The sequence below is a fragment of the Oryctolagus cuniculus genome, chromosome X, assembly GCF_051225735.1.
Source record: "Oryctolagus cuniculus isolate XC-2025 breed Fujian yellow rabbit chromosome X, ASM5122573v1, whole genome shotgun sequence".
NCBI lineage: Eukaryota > Metazoa > Chordata > Mammalia > Lagomorpha > Leporidae > Oryctolagus > Oryctolagus cuniculus.
Window position 1 is genome coordinate 94,923,522 of NC_142888.1, and position 20,827 is coordinate 94,944,348.

Consider the following 20,827-nt stretch of genomic DNA (forward strand, 5'->3'; position numbering starts at 1 on the left):
TGTTTCTAATAAATGATTAGGCCACCTACAATGTGTTTTGGTCATTTCTTATGTAGTCAATTTTATTATTCTCACCCACCTGCTCCAATATTTTCATGGATCTTTGCCTAGGAAAGTTGTATAAGCCATATATGGCAACAAGTGCACACTGCAGAGAAGAGCCAAATTTGTAATTGCCAATGTTATTCATTTTCTACAGAGGAATTGATAAAAAAAAATCTTGTTAAATGCTCAGCACAGTTCTTAAAGTTTGTGCAAATCTAAGTTTCTGCATTTAGAATGTAAGAACTCAATGGGGTCTAAAGTATATTACCTATCTTGTCTCATATATTTATTTTTTGTCACCCATTTACAAGAATATTTGTAGTAAGATGCAGAAATTTGTTTCACTGCTAAGGCAGACAGAATGAGAATTAGTTCTTATTTTCAGTGAATTGATGCCAAGAATGTAATTATTTCAGTATGAGGTCATTAAAAAATTACTAGTGATAAGTCATTCAATGAGGCTACAGGAAAAAAAAAAACTGTCAATCCAGAGTATATTCTGGAAATAACAGAGATGAAGTGCCTTCTCTGATATTAGTACACACTGATTATTGATGCTCCAAATAATGGTCTAGAGACAGGGACAAAGTAACTGTATATTGTGTGCTGGCTATTTAAATGCCACGTACTGCATGCTTTTTATCTGTGTAAAATGTAAAGCCCCAGATACTGAGGGGACAGTGAGAGGAAGCTTGTGTACTAGGAGTCCCAGAAGATTATGGGTGATAAAGATGAATGTACAAATGGCTTTCTATAAATTCAAATTAATCAAAACACCTCTTTTTCCAGGGTAGTCAAATAAGATTTTATTGTAATCACAATTGCCATAGATAGTTTTCCTTGAAATGCTCACTGAAAATTTTAAAAATGGATGAAAGCATTTAATGATTAATAAGTGCTAGCCATGTGCCAGGCAAGTGCTAAGAGATTTATATTTATCCTCTTGTTTAATTCTTGTAAAAATCCTATGAGGTAGACACCATTCTTTTCCCAGTCTTACAAGTGAGTAAGTGGAGGATCAGAGAGGTTAGGTGAATTACCCCAAGATACATTGTGTAGGTGGCAGAGCCAGGATTTGAATTCAGGGTTGTCTGGCTCCAAAGAAAAGGGGTCTGAACTCATTTCATTTCAGGCTAATCCAATGACATAGAGATCTGTCTGAGATGACAGTTTACTGAGGGTCAGCAGATTCACCCAGTAGGGTGTGATGTATCATTGATGATTCCTACAGTGGAAGCTCCTCTTTGTACTCAATGCATTAAGCCAGTGCTTGCAGTTAGAAATTCAAAAATTGTTTGCTGAATGAATGGCCTCAGCATGGCATGATGTTGCATTAAAATGGACCTAAAGGTGTTTCATGACAACAGCAAAGTCCAGAATTTATAATAAACACCTTGGTGTGCTAAAAGCTCCGAAGACATGGGCAAATCTATGTTGTACTGAATTTTTTTATTTAGTAAAACAAATCCTAAATCTCCACTGAAAAAATGCATACTTAGAGAACAAGAGAAAAAGTACTGATTTTGAATATACATGTACTTCTTGAAATATTTACTAGTAGGGAATACGTTAATGGAAGTAAATAGATTATTGTCGGATACTCTTTTTCTCTTCATAGATAAGACAATACTAGTTCAAAGATTTTTTTTCTAGGCCTAACACATATAAAAACTTATTCAGCTTGCATTCTCATCTATGAACTACTATTATCACTTGTAAAATACACCAGAATGATGTTACCTCTATTGTCTTAGTAATTTATATTATTGGAGGTACTTAAATACTGCTTGGATCAATTCCATTATTTGTGGGTTTTTAATCTATAATTTTGGTTACTATAATATCTAGACTATGACTTTGGGATTTATAGTTTTGGTGTATTCAGATAAAATAACATAATATGAAATGAATGTATTATTTTATAAAAAATAATTATTTTAACCTTAAAAAAAGAGAAAAACCAAACTGCTATCTAGACTACTACTGATAGAATTTAAATGTTTAGGTTTATTCATCAAAATTTGCTAGTCAACACTCCAAAATCTGATTTACCCTCCAATTTAATGTAGCTCATGCTTTATCATCATACAAAAAGTTAATAGGTAACTGTAATTTACATATGATTTTATATAAGGAGGAGCAAAATTGTTCGTGATTAAATAATATTAGCATAAGAATAACATTTAAAGTTTGCAATTTCAGAACATCCACTTTTAATATATTTTTTCTACTGCTTCCTCCAAGTCCTTGCTGTTAATTTGCAGACTTCCACAAACATGAAAAGAAAAGAGACTTATTTGCAAATATTTAGTAAATTTGCTTTCTTTCTCTACTGACAGAATTAATTAATCTTTTTTTAGTTATCCCTAAGTTAATTATCATCTATATCAATATAAGCAAACATTGGAGAACATAGATTACATCAAGTACTTTATGTAGTTTGCATACTGTTGTGCACATTTCAGAGTACATTTATTGATACAGTATAATTTTTTGCTGCATTTAAATTAGCTTTCTCAATTTTAAATTTAAATAAATGGTGTATTACTGTGCATGCTCTAATTATAATTATTTGGGAAATGGTGCAATAAATGTTGATTGGATGAATGAAATAACCTAATATGCCAAAAGACATCAATATATAATTATCTATTGGTAAAACTGTACTGTTCTTTTAAATGAAGTCTTTTTCCCAGCTGTGAATCTGTTGCCAGTAACTTTCACTGCCTTTTTTTCATCATTTAATGAATTTTTCCCTTCCTGTTACCACTGTCTTAAAAAGCCACAGGTTGGAACTGCTTTGAAGAGAGAATCAGTTAAATACTTTTCTTCACCTTTCACTGTTCTTTTCTAGCGACATCTTCCTTATAGTTATCTCTCCTTTCTTCTTCTTCTTTTTTTTTTTTTTAAGATTTATTTATTTATTTAAAAGTCAGAGTTACACAGAGAGAGGAGAGGCAGAGGGATTTTCCATCTGATGGTTCACTCCCCAATTGGCCGCAACAGCCGGAGCTGAAGCCAGGAGCCAGGAGCTTTTTCTGGGTCTCCTGTGCGGGTGCAGGGGGTCCAAGGACTTGGGCCATCTTCTACTGCTATCCCAGGCCACAGCAGAGAGCTGGATCGGAAGAGGAGCAGCCGGGACTAGAACTGGTGCCCATATGGGATGCCGGCGCTTTGGGCCAGGGCGTTAACCCGCTGCGCCGCTGCGCCACAGCGCCGGCCCCGTTACCTCTCCTTTCTTGCGCTTCTGGTTTACTACCTTGGTAATCCTCGAACGAATTCCCATAATAACTTTAGCTCTCCTACTTTATCATGTCACAAGTCCCCTGTTTAACTTTGAAGGCTATTCATAGTCTGGCTCCATCCTATCTTCGCAAAAGATTTCCAAATCAAAGCCTCCTCTCACAATGAAACCCCCCCGCCCCCCAACATTTAACTACCAAAAACTGACCACAGATCAAAGGACATTGATACATAATTGATATATTGACTAGAGAATACTACACTTGATCTTAGCCAAAAGGCTGAGAAGGGATAGACTAGAGTATAAATCACAACAGTCTCTGAGATTTTAATGGGTTACCTCGTTTAGCCTTCTTAATGACAGGACAGACACTAATATTATTCCATTTCGTAAGTGAGGAAATCAAGACACAAAACGATGAACTACCCTGTCAGAGATTATAATGCTAGTAAACTGTGAAGCTGGGACTTGAATTTAGAACTCGCTCTCTTAATTGTTGAGGTATTTTCCTAAGGGACATTAAACATATCATCTATACGGCCTGACTTCTTATGTGTTGGCATGTACTACCGCTGACATTATGTGCATTTACTTGAATCATTTTGCTTCTCCTTAGACACGTGTTACCCATTCTTAAGGGACTAACAAAACTGATATGTGCGGAGACTACGCCTGGGCTTTTCCATGACGCCGTATGTCATCTTACCAGACCTCACTGAGCTCCCCTTGAAGACAGTTCCAAAGAGCAAATCATTCCTCTTATATACCAGTACACAGTTTACTCTTTGATGCTTCAGCTTCATTTCATCTCTCTGACAAAATCTGAAAACTTCTTAAGGGTGGGGATGATTTTTTTGAACTGTTCTTAAATTCTTCAGTGAGCACAAGACTCTGTCATCATTATCATCAACAGCAAGTACATTCTGGGTCCTGCGTTGTACACTGTATTTAATTATCTCATTTAGTCATCACTCAAACTATGAGAGGTAAATGTCATTATCCTATATTACATATGAAGTAACTGAGGCATGAAGAGATAAAAGACTCAAACAAGGTCATAAAGCTAGATGGCACAGCTAACAGTGAATTCCACTTTTGTACTGTAAAGGCTTTAATAACTTTTTAATCATGCCATTTGATATTTCAAGTTGCTAAGTCACTGCTGCTCACATGAGAGATCCTGATTTTCTTACCCCTGGCTTTGGTTTGGACCAGCCCTGGTCTTGCTGGCATTTATGGAGTAAACCTGTAGATGGTAGCTCTCTCTGTCTCTCACACTCTCTGTCTCTCAAATAAATAAAATAAAATTTACAAAAACAACAATAACAAAAAATGCTGTCCTTTACCATGGTCTTTGCCTTCTGATCTCAAATTTTCTCAAAATGAAGCCTTAGTACATGTTTTTTTCCTTTTTATGGATTTAACTTGAAACATACAATTCTATGGCTGCTTGGTTTTTACTAATTCTAAGCTCAGCTGATCACATCTAGATTACAAAAATAATCTTTTTTTGTTGCCTTTATCCTATTATTCTTGTGAATAAATTCTAAATATTTCTCCTTGATGAATATATGTAATTTTGCATGCCATGTAAATACACTTTACTATAGTTACTAGTAGCTAAATGGGATCACAGAAGATTTAAAAATGGGGGGGTTGCTATTTTGCTAAGATGACATGAAATAAAAACTCTACAGAAAGAGTAAGTCTTTGTAAAGTTATAATTTCCAATATCTCTTACTTTTTCCAAGGGATTTTTCAATACTTTTGTTATAACTAAGATCCTCTAACTCTAATGGTATGTATTTCTAGTCATATGTGTATGAAATAACTTCCACACTCTATAGAGAGCATATCTTACAAGGCAACCAGATGTTCTATGTAATTTCCAGTGGAAAGGATGACTAAATGTTTTAATTAGATATATTTAAAGGCATCCATGTCTTCCATGGGCTTTCACATCCCATGGGTTCACATTACATATGTCTCCATGTGCTCCTTCCCAGTTTTCAGAACGTCTGCAAGTGACTCCCACCTAATCAACAAGCTTCTTTCTTCAGACACTGAGAAACTTGCTGACATTGAGTTCCATTTTTTTTATTTAATGAATGCATTTTTACATAGATACAACTTTAGGAATACAGTGGTTCTTTCCCTCATGCCCCCCACCCCGCTCTCTTCCTGCTTCCCATTCCTTCTCCCATCTCCTTCTTCAATATGGTTCATTTTTAGTATGACTTTATATACAGAGGACCAACTCTATGTAATCATAGATTTCAACAATTTGCCCCCATGTCTGCACACAGCATACAGAGTACAGTTTGGGGAGAGAATTTGCAGTTGATTCTCATATTGCAATTCAATAGGGACAGAGGTCCTACCTGGGGAGCAAGTGCACAGTGACTACTGTTGTTCCTTTAACAATTAACACTCTTTTTTTATGATGTCAGTGATCATTGAGGCTCTTGTCGTGGGCTGCCAGGGCTATGGAGGCCTTTTGTGACCATAGACTCCGTCGGTATTTGGACACGGCCATAAGCAAAGAGGATGTTCTCCTCTCCCTTCAGAGACGAGTGTCTCCTTTGATGACCCTTCCTTTCCTCTGAGGTCTCCCAGAGATCCTCCGTGTAGGGTTTTTTTTTTCCCCCACAGAGTCTTGTCTTTCCATGCCTGAGATGCTCTTGCAGGCCTTTCAGCCCGACCAGGAAGCCTTATGGGTTGATTCTGAGGTCAGAGCGTTATTTACTGCAAAAGTCATTCTAGAGGTCTGCTGTGTGGACTGCCTCGCATGTTGGTCCTTCCTTCCTTTTTTAATTCTATTATTCTTACCAGGTATTTGATGTTATTTATGTTGTCCCTTTTAAATTTAAACCGGTCTATCTATTGCCTTTAACATTTAAGTTGATCATTGTAACAGTGAAGATGGTGTTTATACCACTGATTCTTATGGGTTTGGAGCCCCATGACCAGTTCTTAGGCTGTACCCTGAGAGGTGAGTCGATATGCCTGTATGCAGAACTATACTGTTTTACAGTTTTAGACTACCTCCTCCAACTCTTACTCCCTCCTTTGTTTTTAGTGGTATCTTTTTCCAGTTGCTTTAAAATACATGTAATTAATTCTGTGTCACATAGAAGTTCAGCCTATAGTGTGAGATAGAGAGATGAGAGAGAGAAAGAAAACAGAGGAAAAAGAAAAAACCGACAAAACAAAACCAAAAGGATATACACAGTAAAAAGTAACAATAATTAACTGTCCTTCAACAATCAGGTCAAGGATCTTAAAGACATTGATTCTAAAAGTAACAATTTTGCTTCTATAGGTTTCATTTTAGCTGCACTATTAATTCTCCCAAATCAGGGAGAACATATGGTGTTTGGCTCTTTGGGACTGAGTTATTTCACTAAGTATGAGGTTTTCCAGCTTGCTCCATTGTGTTGCAAAGGACCAGATTTCATCCTTTTTAATTGCTGTGTAGTATTCCATAGTGTACATATCCCACAATTTCTTTATCCATTCTTCGCTTGATGGACATTTAGGTTGCTTCCATGTCTTAGCTATTGTGAATTGAGCTGCAATAAACATGGAGGTGCAGATAGCTCTTTTGTTTACTGATTTCATTTCCCTCGGGTAGACTCCCAGTAGTGAAATGGCTGGGTCATATGGTAGGTCTATATTCAAGTTTTTGAGGTATCTCCATACTGTTTTCCACATTACATTCCCACCAACAGTGGGCTAGGGTGCCCTTTTCCCCACATCCTCTCCAGCATTTGTTGTTTGTTGACTTCTGTATGCGGGCCACTCTAACTGGGGGGAGGTGAAACCTCATTGTGGTTTTGATTTGCATTTCCCTGACAGCTAGAGATCCTGAGCATGTCTGTTGGTTGAGTTCCATTTTAACACCAACTGCTCTAATTCTTTCTTTCCATGTTCTTAATTAAAACTATATGCTTCCAATGGAAAGATTTATTTTTGCAAATATATTTATAAGTACCAACACTCATATATTCCAGGTGAAAACTAATACTATGATAAATAATAATACATATTTGATAATTCATGGACTACAAATCAAGAAGTTAATGGTACAGTATATTATATGATTTGATTGCTTTATAAATAGAGCTATGATAACAACACATAAACGATAAGGCATGATAAGTCCCATCCTTCCTGCCTGTTAATGGAAAGCAGCAAGTGATGGCTCAAGGGGTTGGGTTCCTGCCACCCATGTGAGAGATCTGGATTGAGTTCCTTGTTCCTCCCTCTGGCCCTGACCCAACCCCAGTTGTTGCAGTCATTCTGGAAGTAAATCAACAGATGAGAGTTCTGTTTCTTTTTTGATCTGCCTCTTTAATAAATACTTTTAAAAAGTAAAAGTAAAATGAGATAATAGCAGCTCCTAATAGGATTTTATAAGTGTAAAGATTCTATACCGACTACTTGAAATATAATCTAGTGTTAATCTAGTGTTAATATTTCCCTTGGGTGATCTTGGGCTAGATCATAAACTTTTTTTAAATTTTTTTTTTAAATTTTATTTGACAGAGTTAGACAGTGAAAGAGAGAGACAGAGAGAAAGGTCTTTCTTCCGTTGGTTCACTCCCCAAATGGCCGCTACAGCCAGTGCTACACTGATCTGAAGCCAGGAGCCAGGTGCTTCCTCCTGGTCTCCCATGCACTTGGGCCATTCTCCGCTGCCCTCCTAGGCCACAGCAGAGAGCTGGACTGGAAGAGGAGTGACTGGGACTAGAACCCGGCACCCATATAGGATGCCGGTGCTGCAGGCGGAGGATTAACCAAGTGAGTCATGGCACCTGCCCCTAGATCATAAACTTTTTAAGAATTATTTATTTATTTGAATGGTACAGCATGAGGGGTGGGGAGAGGTCTTCCATCCACTGGCTCACTCTCCAAATGCCTACAACAGCCAGGGCTGGGCCAGGTTGTAGCCAGGAGCCAAAAACTCTATCTGGGTCTCCTACATGGTTGGAAGGGGCCCAAGCACTTTGGCCTGCATCTGCTGTCTTCCCAGGTGCTTTAGCATGAAACTGGATTAGAAATGGAGGAGTCAAGACTCAAACTGGCACTCGAATAAGAGATACTGGCTGTGGAAGCCATGGCATAACCCGCTGAGCCAGAATTTGGAGCCACAATTCCTGTCTCGATCATTAATTTTTATGAGCCTCAGTTTCCTATCTTTAAAATGAGATAACAATAGTACTTACCTCATAAAGATATTGTGATGATTGTCTTAACACATGCAAAAGTCTTAGCATAGTGCTTGGCATATGAACATACTTCAAAAAGTTAGTGGGAAAATTGTATTAAAGTTTTTACATAGTACATATTTTCCGCATGCAGTATCTTCTCGTGGTAGACAGTATTAAGTGTTTACAATTTTTATTATTATCTCTAGTTACAGATGGTATGTATTTGCCATATCACCTTGTATCTTGTTCAATTTGTTTTGCTTTGTTTTTAGACTCTGTAACCCTTAGGTGGCAGAGGCTGTAGTTTTCCACTCCTACATTTTTGGAATTCAAATACCTGGTACAAATACCCAACCAAACCAAATGAAACCAAAACACTCACTTACAGTATACATTCTTGCTCATCAAGAAAACAACCGGTTTTATACTCATTCTATATGGATGGTACCAACATTCTGTAACGAGGCTCATAGCAGAACAAGATGCATTCCCTATATTTTTCAACCTTGTTACTACTGCTGTCAATATCTATTACAACTAGAAAATTTCAAGCACCCAGGAAGAATGTTGTTACTGCATTGTCAACAAAGTGAAATTAAAATCCAAGGCTCATTTGTCTCCCCGTACCAATTTTTACTTTCCATCTCACTCTCTTCTTCCCTCACCACTCCCTCAATCAGAAAATAATACCAAATGGTAAAATAAATGAAAAAGACAACTTCAAAAACCTGTAACCTTGCATTGGAGATCAAAATTCCTGAGTGCTCAGGGTAGTCTGATAAGAAATATAGATAGCATCTCGAAGAACTTTGATACAAGTAACTAAGAATATTACGCATTTTCTATCAAGAACACAATCATTTACTCTATAGTCCAAACATAAATGAGTGCAATTATTTTATATTTTATCCATGTTTTTAAAGATTGGAAATACTCTCATACCTTTGTTTATATCAATGAGTTGCTTCTTTTTCTTCTGGCGTTCTAATTTCTCTTGTTCAGCTTTTTCTTTTGCAAGCTTTGCCCTCCTAGTTTTCTCTTCCATTTCTCTTCTCTTATTGTTTTCTTTCACTGCCTCCTGTACATATAAACAAAGTTGAATAAAACTCCTTTCATTACTTTTATAATTGAAAATTCTCATGGTTTTAAAATAATGTAAGTATGCAGAGATGGGAGAGTATTAGAGCAGCCTCAAGGTGCATGTATATACATTTGAGAGAAACAAATAATTAATCTTAGGACACCTCTTCTTGAAAAAAATATACAAGCACTTCACTCTATACTTGCCATTACTTGGGAGGCTAGAAAATGAGGGACATTAATGTTGCAGATTCAACAATAAACATACTTTCTGCTTTCTTGACATATGAAATAGTACTGATACACAAGAAAAAGCTTAGCATGGAAATATGGCATAGCAAGAATTTTACTACTTCATTGTACATTTTTTTTGTTATCAGCAAAATGGAGATTAAAAAAAAAAAACTACCTCAGGATTTTTGTGAAGAAAATTGGGATTCACACATAAAGTGTTTAGAGCAGAACCTGACATATTATAATCAAGAAATTTCAGTCTATGATTATAAAGGTGGTGGCTGTAGTGCTAGTGGTAATGATTGCATCTAATGATACAGGGCATGGAAACAATCAGCAGTCTCACCAGAAAAGAAATACTTGCAAGTTCAGTCGCTTTTTATGTGCTAAGATATTTAGAAACGTTGAAACATATTCTAAGCTATTGTCTGTTTTATTTTGGATAGATTACCTGTGAAACTGCAGTGATTGAGTATATTCTAGTAGATGGTGTTAGAGAAAGTTAAAGTGATCAGCTAGGAAAATACTATCAACTTACTTTTAGTTCAGACACGTCACTTAAAGAGAGACATATCAACTGTAAGCTCCTTCCATCAACTTGTTCTTATTGTATTTTGCTACTATGATTGATTAGATATATTTTATAGCATGCACAAGATATTTCACAAAAAAACCTATTTTTGCCTCAGAAACTCTAAAGAAAAAGACTCAATAACAAAATATATAAGGCTTTGCCTGGAGGAGTCTATACTGAAATATTTTTTTTGTTCATGTTAAAAGACAAAATAGTTTAAAATAGCCCTGAAAACATTTCCCAAAATCTCCTGTCTTGCAATAATTGATTTTCTCCTATAAAATCTAAAGGATTTTACCTTCATTGGCCCTTACCCACCTTCTGCTGCCCATGTTAGGCTAATACATTAAGTTTTAGGCTAAGATCATAAAACTATCTGACTTCTGCAAAATCACTGTTATCACTTAAACTGGGAAACAACAATCCTGATTTTAGAGCAAGGTTTCTTAACTTCAGCACTACTGTCATTTTGGGCTGGGTAAGTCTTTTTTGTGGGGGCTGGCCTATGCATTATAGGACACTCAGGGATACCCCTAACTCTACCCACTACAACCAGTTGCAACCCTTCCCAGTTTTAACAACCAACAATGTCTCCAGAGATTGCCAAATGTCATGTGGAGGGCAAAATTCACCCCAGGTTGAGAAATACTGATTTGGGGGGGGTACATAAATGTATTATCTACAAAAATAAAACCATACCTACTTTGTTGAACCAGACTTCCTTTTATAGGTATGGAAATTGAGTTCTGAATGAATTTAAATACTTGCCTAAGGTCACATATTTATGCAATTGCAATTTTGGAAAGAGAATTCGTTTATTTTCCCTCCTAGTTTAGTGTTGGTTTTATTATTCAAGGAATAAAAGACAATGTGGCTCTGGCATAAGCAACCAAAGATAAAATAGGCAAATAAGACTTCATCCAAATTTAAAAATTTTGTTCATGAAAAGACACTGGCAAGAAAGTGAATACACAATCCACAGAGTAAGTATTTAAAATCATATATGTCACAAGAATATATAGAAAATATTTACAGCTTAACAAAGAAGAGACAAATAACCCAATTAAAATGGGCCAAGGGGTGCTGGCACAGCAGGTTAAGCAGTTGCTTGGGAGTCTTGCATCCCGTATCTGAGTGCCTGGCATCCGGTCCCACCTCCACTTGTGATCTAGCATTTCTGCTGATGCACACCATGGGAGGCAGCAGATGATGGTCCACGTACTTGGGTTCCTGTGACCCCCATGGGAGACCTGAATGGAATTCCTGGCTCTTCATTTCAGCCTGTCCAAGCCACTGTTGTTGCAGGCATTTGGGGAGCAAACCAACAGATGGAGAATCTCTCTCTGTTGCTCTGCCATTCAAATAAATGAAAATAAAAAAAAAATGGGCAAAGGAATTGAGCAGACATTTTCCCAAAGATGATATACATATGGACAATAGGACATGAAAAGTTGTGCAACATCATTAAGTACTAGGGAAATGCAAATCAAAACTGTAATAAAGTATCACCTCACACCTCTAGGAAGGCAATCGACATCATTATCACCATTACCATCAGATAATAACAAACAAAAATGTGTAGAAATTGGAGTTTTTGTGCACTGCTGGTGTGAACATTAAATGGTGACCATTTGGAAAACAGTCTGCCAGTCCTACAAAATGCTAAACATAGAGTTACCATGTGACCCCACAATTCCACTTCTAGGTATATACCCAAGGGAAAAGAAAATCCATGTGCATACGAAGACTTGTACAAGAATGTTCACAGCAGCCTTATTCCTAATAGCTAAATAGTAAACCCGAACATGCATCAACTGACAAATGAATGAAGAAAATCAGTATATATGCACACAGCTGAATAGTATGTAGCCATAAAGAATGAAGTACTGGTATATGCTAAAGCATAGATAGAGCTTAAAAATATTATGCTGCGTGAAAGAAGTCAGACACAAAAGATCACATAGTATAAGATTCCATTGATATATAATGTCCAGAATAAGCAAATCCATAACAATAGGAAGTAGGTTATTGGTTTGTAAGGGAATGAGGAGTGTGAAGGAAGAGGAATGGAAATACTTACTTATGGACATGAGGTTTCTTTTGAAGGTAATGAAAATGTTCTGGAATTAGACAGTGGTGATAACTGCACAACCTTGTGAATATGCTAAAAACCACTGAATTGTATACATTAAAATGGTGAATTTTATCATAGGTAAATTCTATATTGATAAAAATTAATAAAAAAGCAGATATCTGAGAAAGGCACGGTTGAAATAAAATTGTAGGTCAGGAAAAAAACCAAGACCATGTAAAAAGGCATCATATATTCAGACCCTGGGAGTAATAAGCTGTATGATATTGGTAAGTAACATGAGAGGAGGCAGCAGTAGAAGAGAGAAAGGTAGTTAATGCTTGTGTATATTTTGTTACTGCTCCAACCTCTTATAGTCACCAACATCTTGTTGGACTTTTTTTTTAAAGATTTATTTATTTATTTGAAAGGTAAAGTGGCAAAGAATGAGAGACAGGGAGGGAGAGGGAGAGAGAGTGAGAGCAAGAGAGAGCTATAAAGAGAGAGAATCTTTCCTTTGCTATTTCACTCCCCCAAATGCCTGCAACAGCTAGGGGTAGGCCAGGTGGAAATGAGGAGCCAGGAATTCCATCTGGGTGTGCCATATGAGTGGTAAGGGCCCAAGAAAGTGGGTCATCATCCACTGCCTCCTGAGAGCATCAGCAGGAAGCTGTATTGGAATCACGGAGTGGCCGGGACTCAAAACAGGCACTCAGATACGGAATGTGGCCATCCCAAGTGGTGATTTAACCCACTGGGCTACGTCACTCACCCCTGACAACTTGCATTTGTATATCTTCCTATTCTGATAATAACAGCTACCCTTTACTGAAAATTTATTAAGTGCCATGTGTTTTAACTATATAATTTTTAATCTGCGTAAAGAAATCTACAAAGTAGATATTTTTGGTTCTGATTTTACACAGGATGAAACTAGGGTTCGCGTAGGGTAAGTGACATGCCCAAGGCTACATAGCTACTTAAGTACCAGAGTCATCTAGGCTTTTTTTGGGTCTGTATCCATGTTCAGTTACACTGCTATGATGTCTCTCAGGTAGACTGCCAGATAAAATACAAGATACTCACTGAAATTTGAATTTCAGATATACCATGGATGCTTTTGTTGATATAAGTATGTTCTATACAATAAGAGGGCATATTTATAAAACAATGCATGTAGGATTTGGGGTACTCTGATACTAAAACAAATTTACTGCTTATCTGAAATTCAACTTTAATTGGGCATCCTATAATAAATTTGATAAATTTGGCAATCCTATTCCCATGCCTGTATTACTTTTTTTTTTAAAATTATTTATTTTCATTTTCTTTGAAAGGCAGGGAGACAGAGAAACAGAGTTCTTGCATCTGTTGTTTTTCTCCACAAATGTCCACAAAATCCGGGGCTGGGCCAGGACAAAGCCAGGAGCCCAGAACTCAATCCAGGTCTCCCATGTGGAAGGAAGGCAGTGGCCCAACTAAGTGAACCGTCATCTGTTGCCAGCAGGAAGCTGGATCAGAATCATAGTAGTTGGGACTGGAACACAGGCACTCCAGAAAGGATGCAGGCATCCCAAGCAGCGACTTGACCGCTATGCTTTAATTCCTTGTAAACATCCTTTGGCTGACTAAGATCATTTAGTACAAACAGTAGACAAAATCACCAGAAAAAACTGTCCAAATACAAACTATATTTTGAAAGTACAAGGGTTGATAGAGGTTACTGATTGGCATTATGCTGTCCAAGTACTTGCATCATGATATTTCTGTAGCATTTTCCATATATTTATTTATTATCTCTTGAAAATATAGTAAAATTTTAAAACATAGTTTATATAAAATCAAAACTAATACAATATGGGGTAGAAGAAGATAATATAGTAATTATATCAAAGAAACTCAAATGCAGACATCTTGCATCCATAAATAGATTAAATTCCTGTATATGAGAGAGAAGCTTGTAACAGGCACTACTAGAACAACAAGAACGTAATCTAGTAAAGGATCAAAGAGACTATGAAATAGGTCTATCAGTTTACATCTTAAATATTTCAGGAATTGACTTAACTACAAAACAATCACGCAATTTGTAATGGCATGTGTAATCCTAAAGAGGCCAAAAGAGAAGAGGAAAATAATTTCGGTAGTTTGGCATTAATGAAGAAAAATGAAAGCATCTATAAGAGCATCTATTTTTCAAGCAACAGATTGTGCAGTTAAGATTCTGGTCCTGACGCTGCTAGCTCTGTTTTTATGAAAAGGCCTCATGCTGAAGAGCAGTCCTATTCCTCTTGGCATTTTTGGTCTTTGGCTCTGGCTTTGGGAAATTAGAGATGGGGAACACGTGCTTGTTTAATTCACTCTCCTTGAGAAAAACTTATAAGAGAGAGGAAAATCATCATGATGGTTTTATATCAAGAATCTTTAGTTGTACAAGAGTGAAAGATAAGAAATTTCAGGACATTGTTTAACTCGCCTAAAAAATGTAAAAGCTGGTAAGGAGAGAATTCTTTTGAGGGATGGGATGTATTCTTATCATTTCAATTCTTGCAAAATGAAGAAGACCAAATTATTAAGAGAATAAAAGCAACACGAGCAAATTTAAGGTCAGGTTTTAAAAATCTTTTAAATAACTGAGATGAACAATATACATTTCTAGTCTCACTAAACATTTTAAAACACTAACTCATGGGTACTTAGATACCATTCTCAAGTAAGGATCAATCATTATTTCTCAGGTTTGACAATACCAATTAGATTATTTCATTGTATAGGACAGTGTTTTGTTAAAAAGATGCTAATTGAAAAAGGGTTTTCCATGGCCTTGTCTAAAAATGATCAGAGTCAGTGAATCCAGGGGGCTTCCATAGCCTTGGCAGCTCATGACAAGAGCCTAGGGTGATTACTGACGTCATAAACAAGAGTGTCAATTTGTTAAGTCAACAACAGGAGTCACTGTGCACTTACTCCTCATGTAGGATCTTTGTCCTAAGTGTGCTGTACATTGAGTTTTAATGCTATAACTAGTACTCAAACAGTATTTTTCACTTTATGTTTCTGTGTGGGAGCAAACTGTTGAAATCTTTACTTAATGTATGCTAAACTGATCTTCTGTATATAAAGAGAATCGAAAATGAATCTTGACATGAATGGAAGGGGAGAGGGAGTGGATAAGGGGAGGGTTGCGGGTTGGAGGGACGTTATGGGGGGGAAGTCATTGTAATCAATATTCTGTACTTTGGAAATTTATATTCATTAAATAAAAGTTAAAAAATAAATAAATATCTCAAACTGTTAAAAAAATAAATAAAATGGGACAATTTGAAAAAAAAAAGGGTTTTGCTAAGTAACCTCATAAAAGATGAGAAACATATTTACAGAAAAAAGCCTCAGTTACACTGGCATAGTTTTCAAGAGTTTGTAAAATGTACAAAAGGAGCAAAACATAGCAGAAAATGTGTCTAGGATTTACTACAAAATATCCACCAACCTATTTTAAATCTCTCATTGAAATCTCTATTGCTGTGCTGAAAAATGTGAATAAATTAAAAATCTTATTTCCCTTGCTGTGCATAATTAACAAATGAGACCCATGGACTAAAAATGTCATATGCAAAAAGCAAAATTAAAAAAAAAAGCTCATCTAAACGCTTGGACCTCTTATTCCAATTAAGCTTTATGGAATGGATGAAACTAGTTCAAAAGATTCTGAGAAGCTCGGATATCAGCCTCACGAATGTTAGGTCTACATGAACCTTGTCCTGCTATGTGAAAACAAATACTGCTTTCATCACAATAAATATTTCTGACTTCCATCGTCTCCAATGGCTCGCAAGTCCATTGATGACTGCAGAAGCATTTCACATGTATTGCAACCTCACTGAAAGCTGTAGGTATGTTTCAGGGCAGAGAGATGAAACAATTAGAAGGATGGATCCTGGAGTCTGACGAATTTGGTCTCATATCCAAGCTCCATAACTTATTGTTAAAATTCCATGACCCTGAACAAGTTACTTATCTCTTTTGAGTTTTGCTTTCCACATCTGCAAAGTGGAGATAACTGCTACTTAAATCACAGGGGTCGGGGCCGGCGCTGTGGTGCAGCGGGTTAACGCCCTGGCCTGAAGCACCAGCATCCTATATAGGCGCGGGTTCAAGACCCAGCCTGCTTCTGATTCAGCTTTCTGCTGTGGCCTGGGAAAGCAGTAGAAGATGGCTGAAGTCCTTGGGCCCCTGCACCCGCGTGGGAGACCCAGAGGAAGCTCCTGGCTCAGCGCGGTTCCAGCCGGCCAACTGGGGAGCGAACCATCAGATGGAAAATCTCTCTCTCTCTCTCTTTGTAACTCTGACTTTCAAATAAATAAATAAATAAATCTTTTAAAATAAAATCACAGGGTTCTCAAACAGAGTAAATGAAATAATGCTTATATAAAACATTTAAGACAATTCCTGGTACAGAAAAAATGCTCATTACATAGTAGCTGTTCTTACTGTTTACAAATATGATAGATACAGCTCAGAGTTTGAAAAGGAAGAATTTGGGCATTGACATACAAATGTCTCTTCTTGAAAGTTATGAGAATGTGATCTAGGACTGCATATATACCATCTTGATAATGTCTAACCTCACAAGCACACTGCATAGGATCTTTAACTGTATCATTATTTTCATCTAAGGTAATTTAAAAAATCCTATATATAGGATTAAGTGTCAAAGGGATTACATAAATAAGACCAGTGTCTGCAAATAATAATTGATAGAATTAAAAGGAGAGAATGATCCTGCATGGGAAGTGGATACACAGCAGACTTATAGAATGCCAAGTGCCCTGGACAGCACTCTGGCCTCAGAACCAGCCCTTAAGGCATTCGGATCTGGCTAAAAAGCTCATGAGAGTACTTCAGGCATGGAAAGCCAAGACACTGTGGCAAAAAAAAAAAAAAAAAACAAAAACAAAAACAAAAACAAACAAACAAAAAAAACCAAAAAACAAAACACCCTAAATGAAAGATCTCTGTGAGATCCCAGTGGAAAGAACGGGCCATCAGAGGAGGAGGTGCCTTTCTCTGAAGGGAGGAGAGAACTTCCACTTTGACTATGGCCTTGACAAAATAATGTCAGAGTTTGTGAACTCAAAAGGCTTCCATGGCTGGTGCCACAGCTCACTAGGCTAATCCTCTGCCTGCAGCGCCAGCAACCCGGGTTCTAGTCCCTGTCGGGGCGCCTGATTCTGTCCCAGTTGCTCCTCTTCCAGGCCAGCTCTCTGCTGTGGCCTGGGAGCGCAGTGGAGGATGGCCCAAGTCCTTGGGCCCTGCACCCACATGGGAGACCAGGAGAAGCACCTGGCTCCTGGCTTGGGATCAGCGTGGTGCACAGGCTGCAGCGCACCGGCCGAGGCGGCCATTAGGGGGTCAACCAACAGCATAGGAAGACCTTTCTCTCTGTCTCTCTGTCTACTCTGCCTGTCCATAAAAAAAAAAAAAGTTTTTGTTCTTTTTTAAAAATAAACCCCTGATCTAGAATCTTATGCCCAGAAAAAATAATGGGAAAGTGGCCCATTTATTTTGTTTATTTTAAGTCAGGACCCATAAACCAACTGTTCTAGATAGAACAGTATACCCTAGTGAACACAGGATGGATGGCCATGAGGAGCTGAGCGATCCGGTTTAACTCCTAGTTCCATCCAGCAACTACAATGCTTTATCTCCTTGGGGCATTTACTTAATTACACCAAGTCTCCTTTCTTGATCTGCGAAACACCTGGACTTCACAATGTTGGCTTGTGATTTCATTAAAAAGTGCCTATAAAAATACTAAGCACTGTATTTAGCACATTTGGCATTCAATGAACATTGGTGGTTATTATTATTACACATTTGGGCAATACTAAGATCTCATGCATTTTATGACCTCTTTTCTATTTCCTCCAACACAGGAGCATGCTCACATTGCACATGGGGAAAAGGGAAAATTCTTTTTGCTTTGGAAATCTTGCAATATCAGGTAAAAATATGAAGAAAAAAATACACACATCCTCTCTCTTACAACTTTGAACAGACAACAGAATGTCTTCCTGAGCCATGAGAAAGAACATAGAGGTAGAATGAAAATCAGGAAGTTGGGAGGATAGTCTTGCTGTAAAGATCCCATTTTATGGGGCCGGCATTGTGGTATAGTGGGTAAAGCCAGGGCCTGTGATGCCAGCATCCCATTTGGATGCTGGTTCATGTCCCGGGTGCTCCACTTCTTCTTCTTCTTCTTTCTTTTTTTTTTTTTTTTAAGATTTACTTGTTTATTTGAAAGGCTGAGTTACAAAGGGAGAGAGAGAGAGAGAGACAGAGAGAGAGACAGACAGAGAGATCTTCCATCCGCGGGATCACACCCCAAATGGCTGCAATGCCTGGAGGTAGGCCGATCAGAAGTCAGGAGTTTCCTCTGGTTCCCCTACACGGGTGCAGGGGTCCAAGCACTTGGGCCGTCTTCAGCAGTTTTCCCAGGCACATTAGCAGGGAGCTGGATTGGAAGTGGAGCAGCCAGGACTTGAACCGCTACCAATATGGGATGCCGGCACTGCAGACGGCAGCCTAACCCATTACACCACAGTGTCAGCCCATGGGTGCTCTACTTCGGATCCAGCTCCCTGCTAATGTACCTGGGAAAGCAGCAGAAGATGGCCCATGTGCTTGGGTCCTTGCCACCCACGTGGGAGACCCTAATGAAGCTCCTGGCTCCTGGCTTTGGCCTGGCCATTGTGGCCACTTGGGGAGTGAAGCAGCAGATGGAAGATCTCTCTCCCTCTGTTTCTCCCTCTCTTTCTGTAGCTCTTTTAAATAAATAAATAAATCTTCAAAAAAAAAAGGGTAGCATTTTTGACTAAGAAATAAAGATCATAGAATAATTTTCTATTTGGAATAATAAATTCAAATATAATTTCCCTCAAGCCTCAACATCTTATTGGACTGTAGCATACATTGAAGAAGAAGATTTTTTTTTTAGGGGAGAAGGTAGTTGATTGGGAGGTATTTATTATTATTATTACCAACATCTGGAGTTAGTTCTATCCTCCTCCTGAGACAATGGAGGGCATAGCCCAAGAAAAGGCCAACTGATTTGTAAGTCAAGTTTGCTTTTATTTCTAGTGAACATTTGTCCCAGAATGGGGGAATCATTACTCTGCTAAAAGGTTTACAGAGCATCCAGGAGAATTAGCCCAAACTCAGTCCTCTACCCCAAGCCTTATTAAGCTTTCATATACTTTCCCCATCTCTTCACTCATAGGAGGATATTAGTTCTGCTGGAAAACCTTCACTGAGGAATTCCGAACAGGAGATAAGATGAATGCTATAAATTTTTGCTTGTTGGTGAAGTTCTCCTTATATTCCCAGCATACAAAACAGGTAGCAAAATGGAAAGGCTGTCCAGACCAGTAAACTAAGGTTACAGCAGCAGTGTCCTTTTTCTGTGCTAAAGATGTCCTCATCATGACAGTGAAAAGAAAAGGGAATTCTATATATGATGGCTTTTCATCATTTTGGAAAAGTTTTCTTAAAATTCTCCTCTTTTAGGGGTCTTCAAAGAGTTAAATAACATATTCTTTGCTTGAATTGTTCTAGCTAGTAATAACACTTCTGCAATTTGTGACACTTGCTTAGATCCAAGGGTAAAAGAGTTGTTAAGGAACAAAGATGCCAGTGTATGTTAACACTGATGTGTACCTTGGGTTGAGGTCCTTATGTGTTCCTAAAAGTAGGTAATGGTCATAAAGGATACTGAATGGAGTGATAAATCAAGATTGATATATTTGTCCAGATCTCTTTCTCTCTCATTTTAGAATGACTACATCAGTTTACAAATGGGAAGATATAATGTGAACCAAGATGAGAGGAAAAAACCTACTTCAGATGGCAGCAATGACTCGTTAGAATTCTCAGCTGTAACTGGGGACAAATAAAGTCTTTCCATTAAATACAGGAAGGAAATCTATTCTTTAGTTAACATCAAACAACATTAGATATTCCTTTCCTATACTTTCAGTGTGTTTAAAGGGCATATTGGATTGAAGAAGTCAGGACAAATGCTCAGGGCCAAGAATTTCCAGCTATAGCAACTAGATTCTTAAGAGCCAGTACCTCTAAAGACTTTATCAGCACTATAATACTGTTAAACTTTTTCTTTCTCAGAGATTTCCACTTATTATGGTACAAGTGACCTTTAAAGTTCCTCTTATGAAAGATCTCATGAATACTTCATCAACCAATCAACTACGATTGCAACAGAGAGGTATAACTTTCTTCCTCACTAGAGTAATTGAAACCTTGATTAGCTTGCTCAAGTAGTTAGGTGCCTCAGTAATAGACACTGAACA

General features: G+C 37.6%; 1 protein-coding gene and 1 pseudogene across 1 annotated transcript in view; both read right to left on the reverse strand.

Annotated features, from left to right (window-relative positions):
• DIAPH2 (diaphanous related formin 2) overlaps positions 1–20,827 on the reverse strand; it is a 947,972-nt gene that overhangs the window by 190,482 nt on the left and 736,663 nt on the right. Inside the window, exon 26 of the mRNA XM_051827761.3 lies at positions 9,445–9,580. Within this exon, the coding sequence (XP_051683721.1) occupies positions 9,445–9,580 (136 nt within the window). The remainder of the gene's footprint in view (positions 1–9,444; positions 9,581–20,827) is intronic.
• Positions 3,505–3,581, reverse strand: LOC127485093 (U2 spliceosomal RNA; annotated as a pseudogene).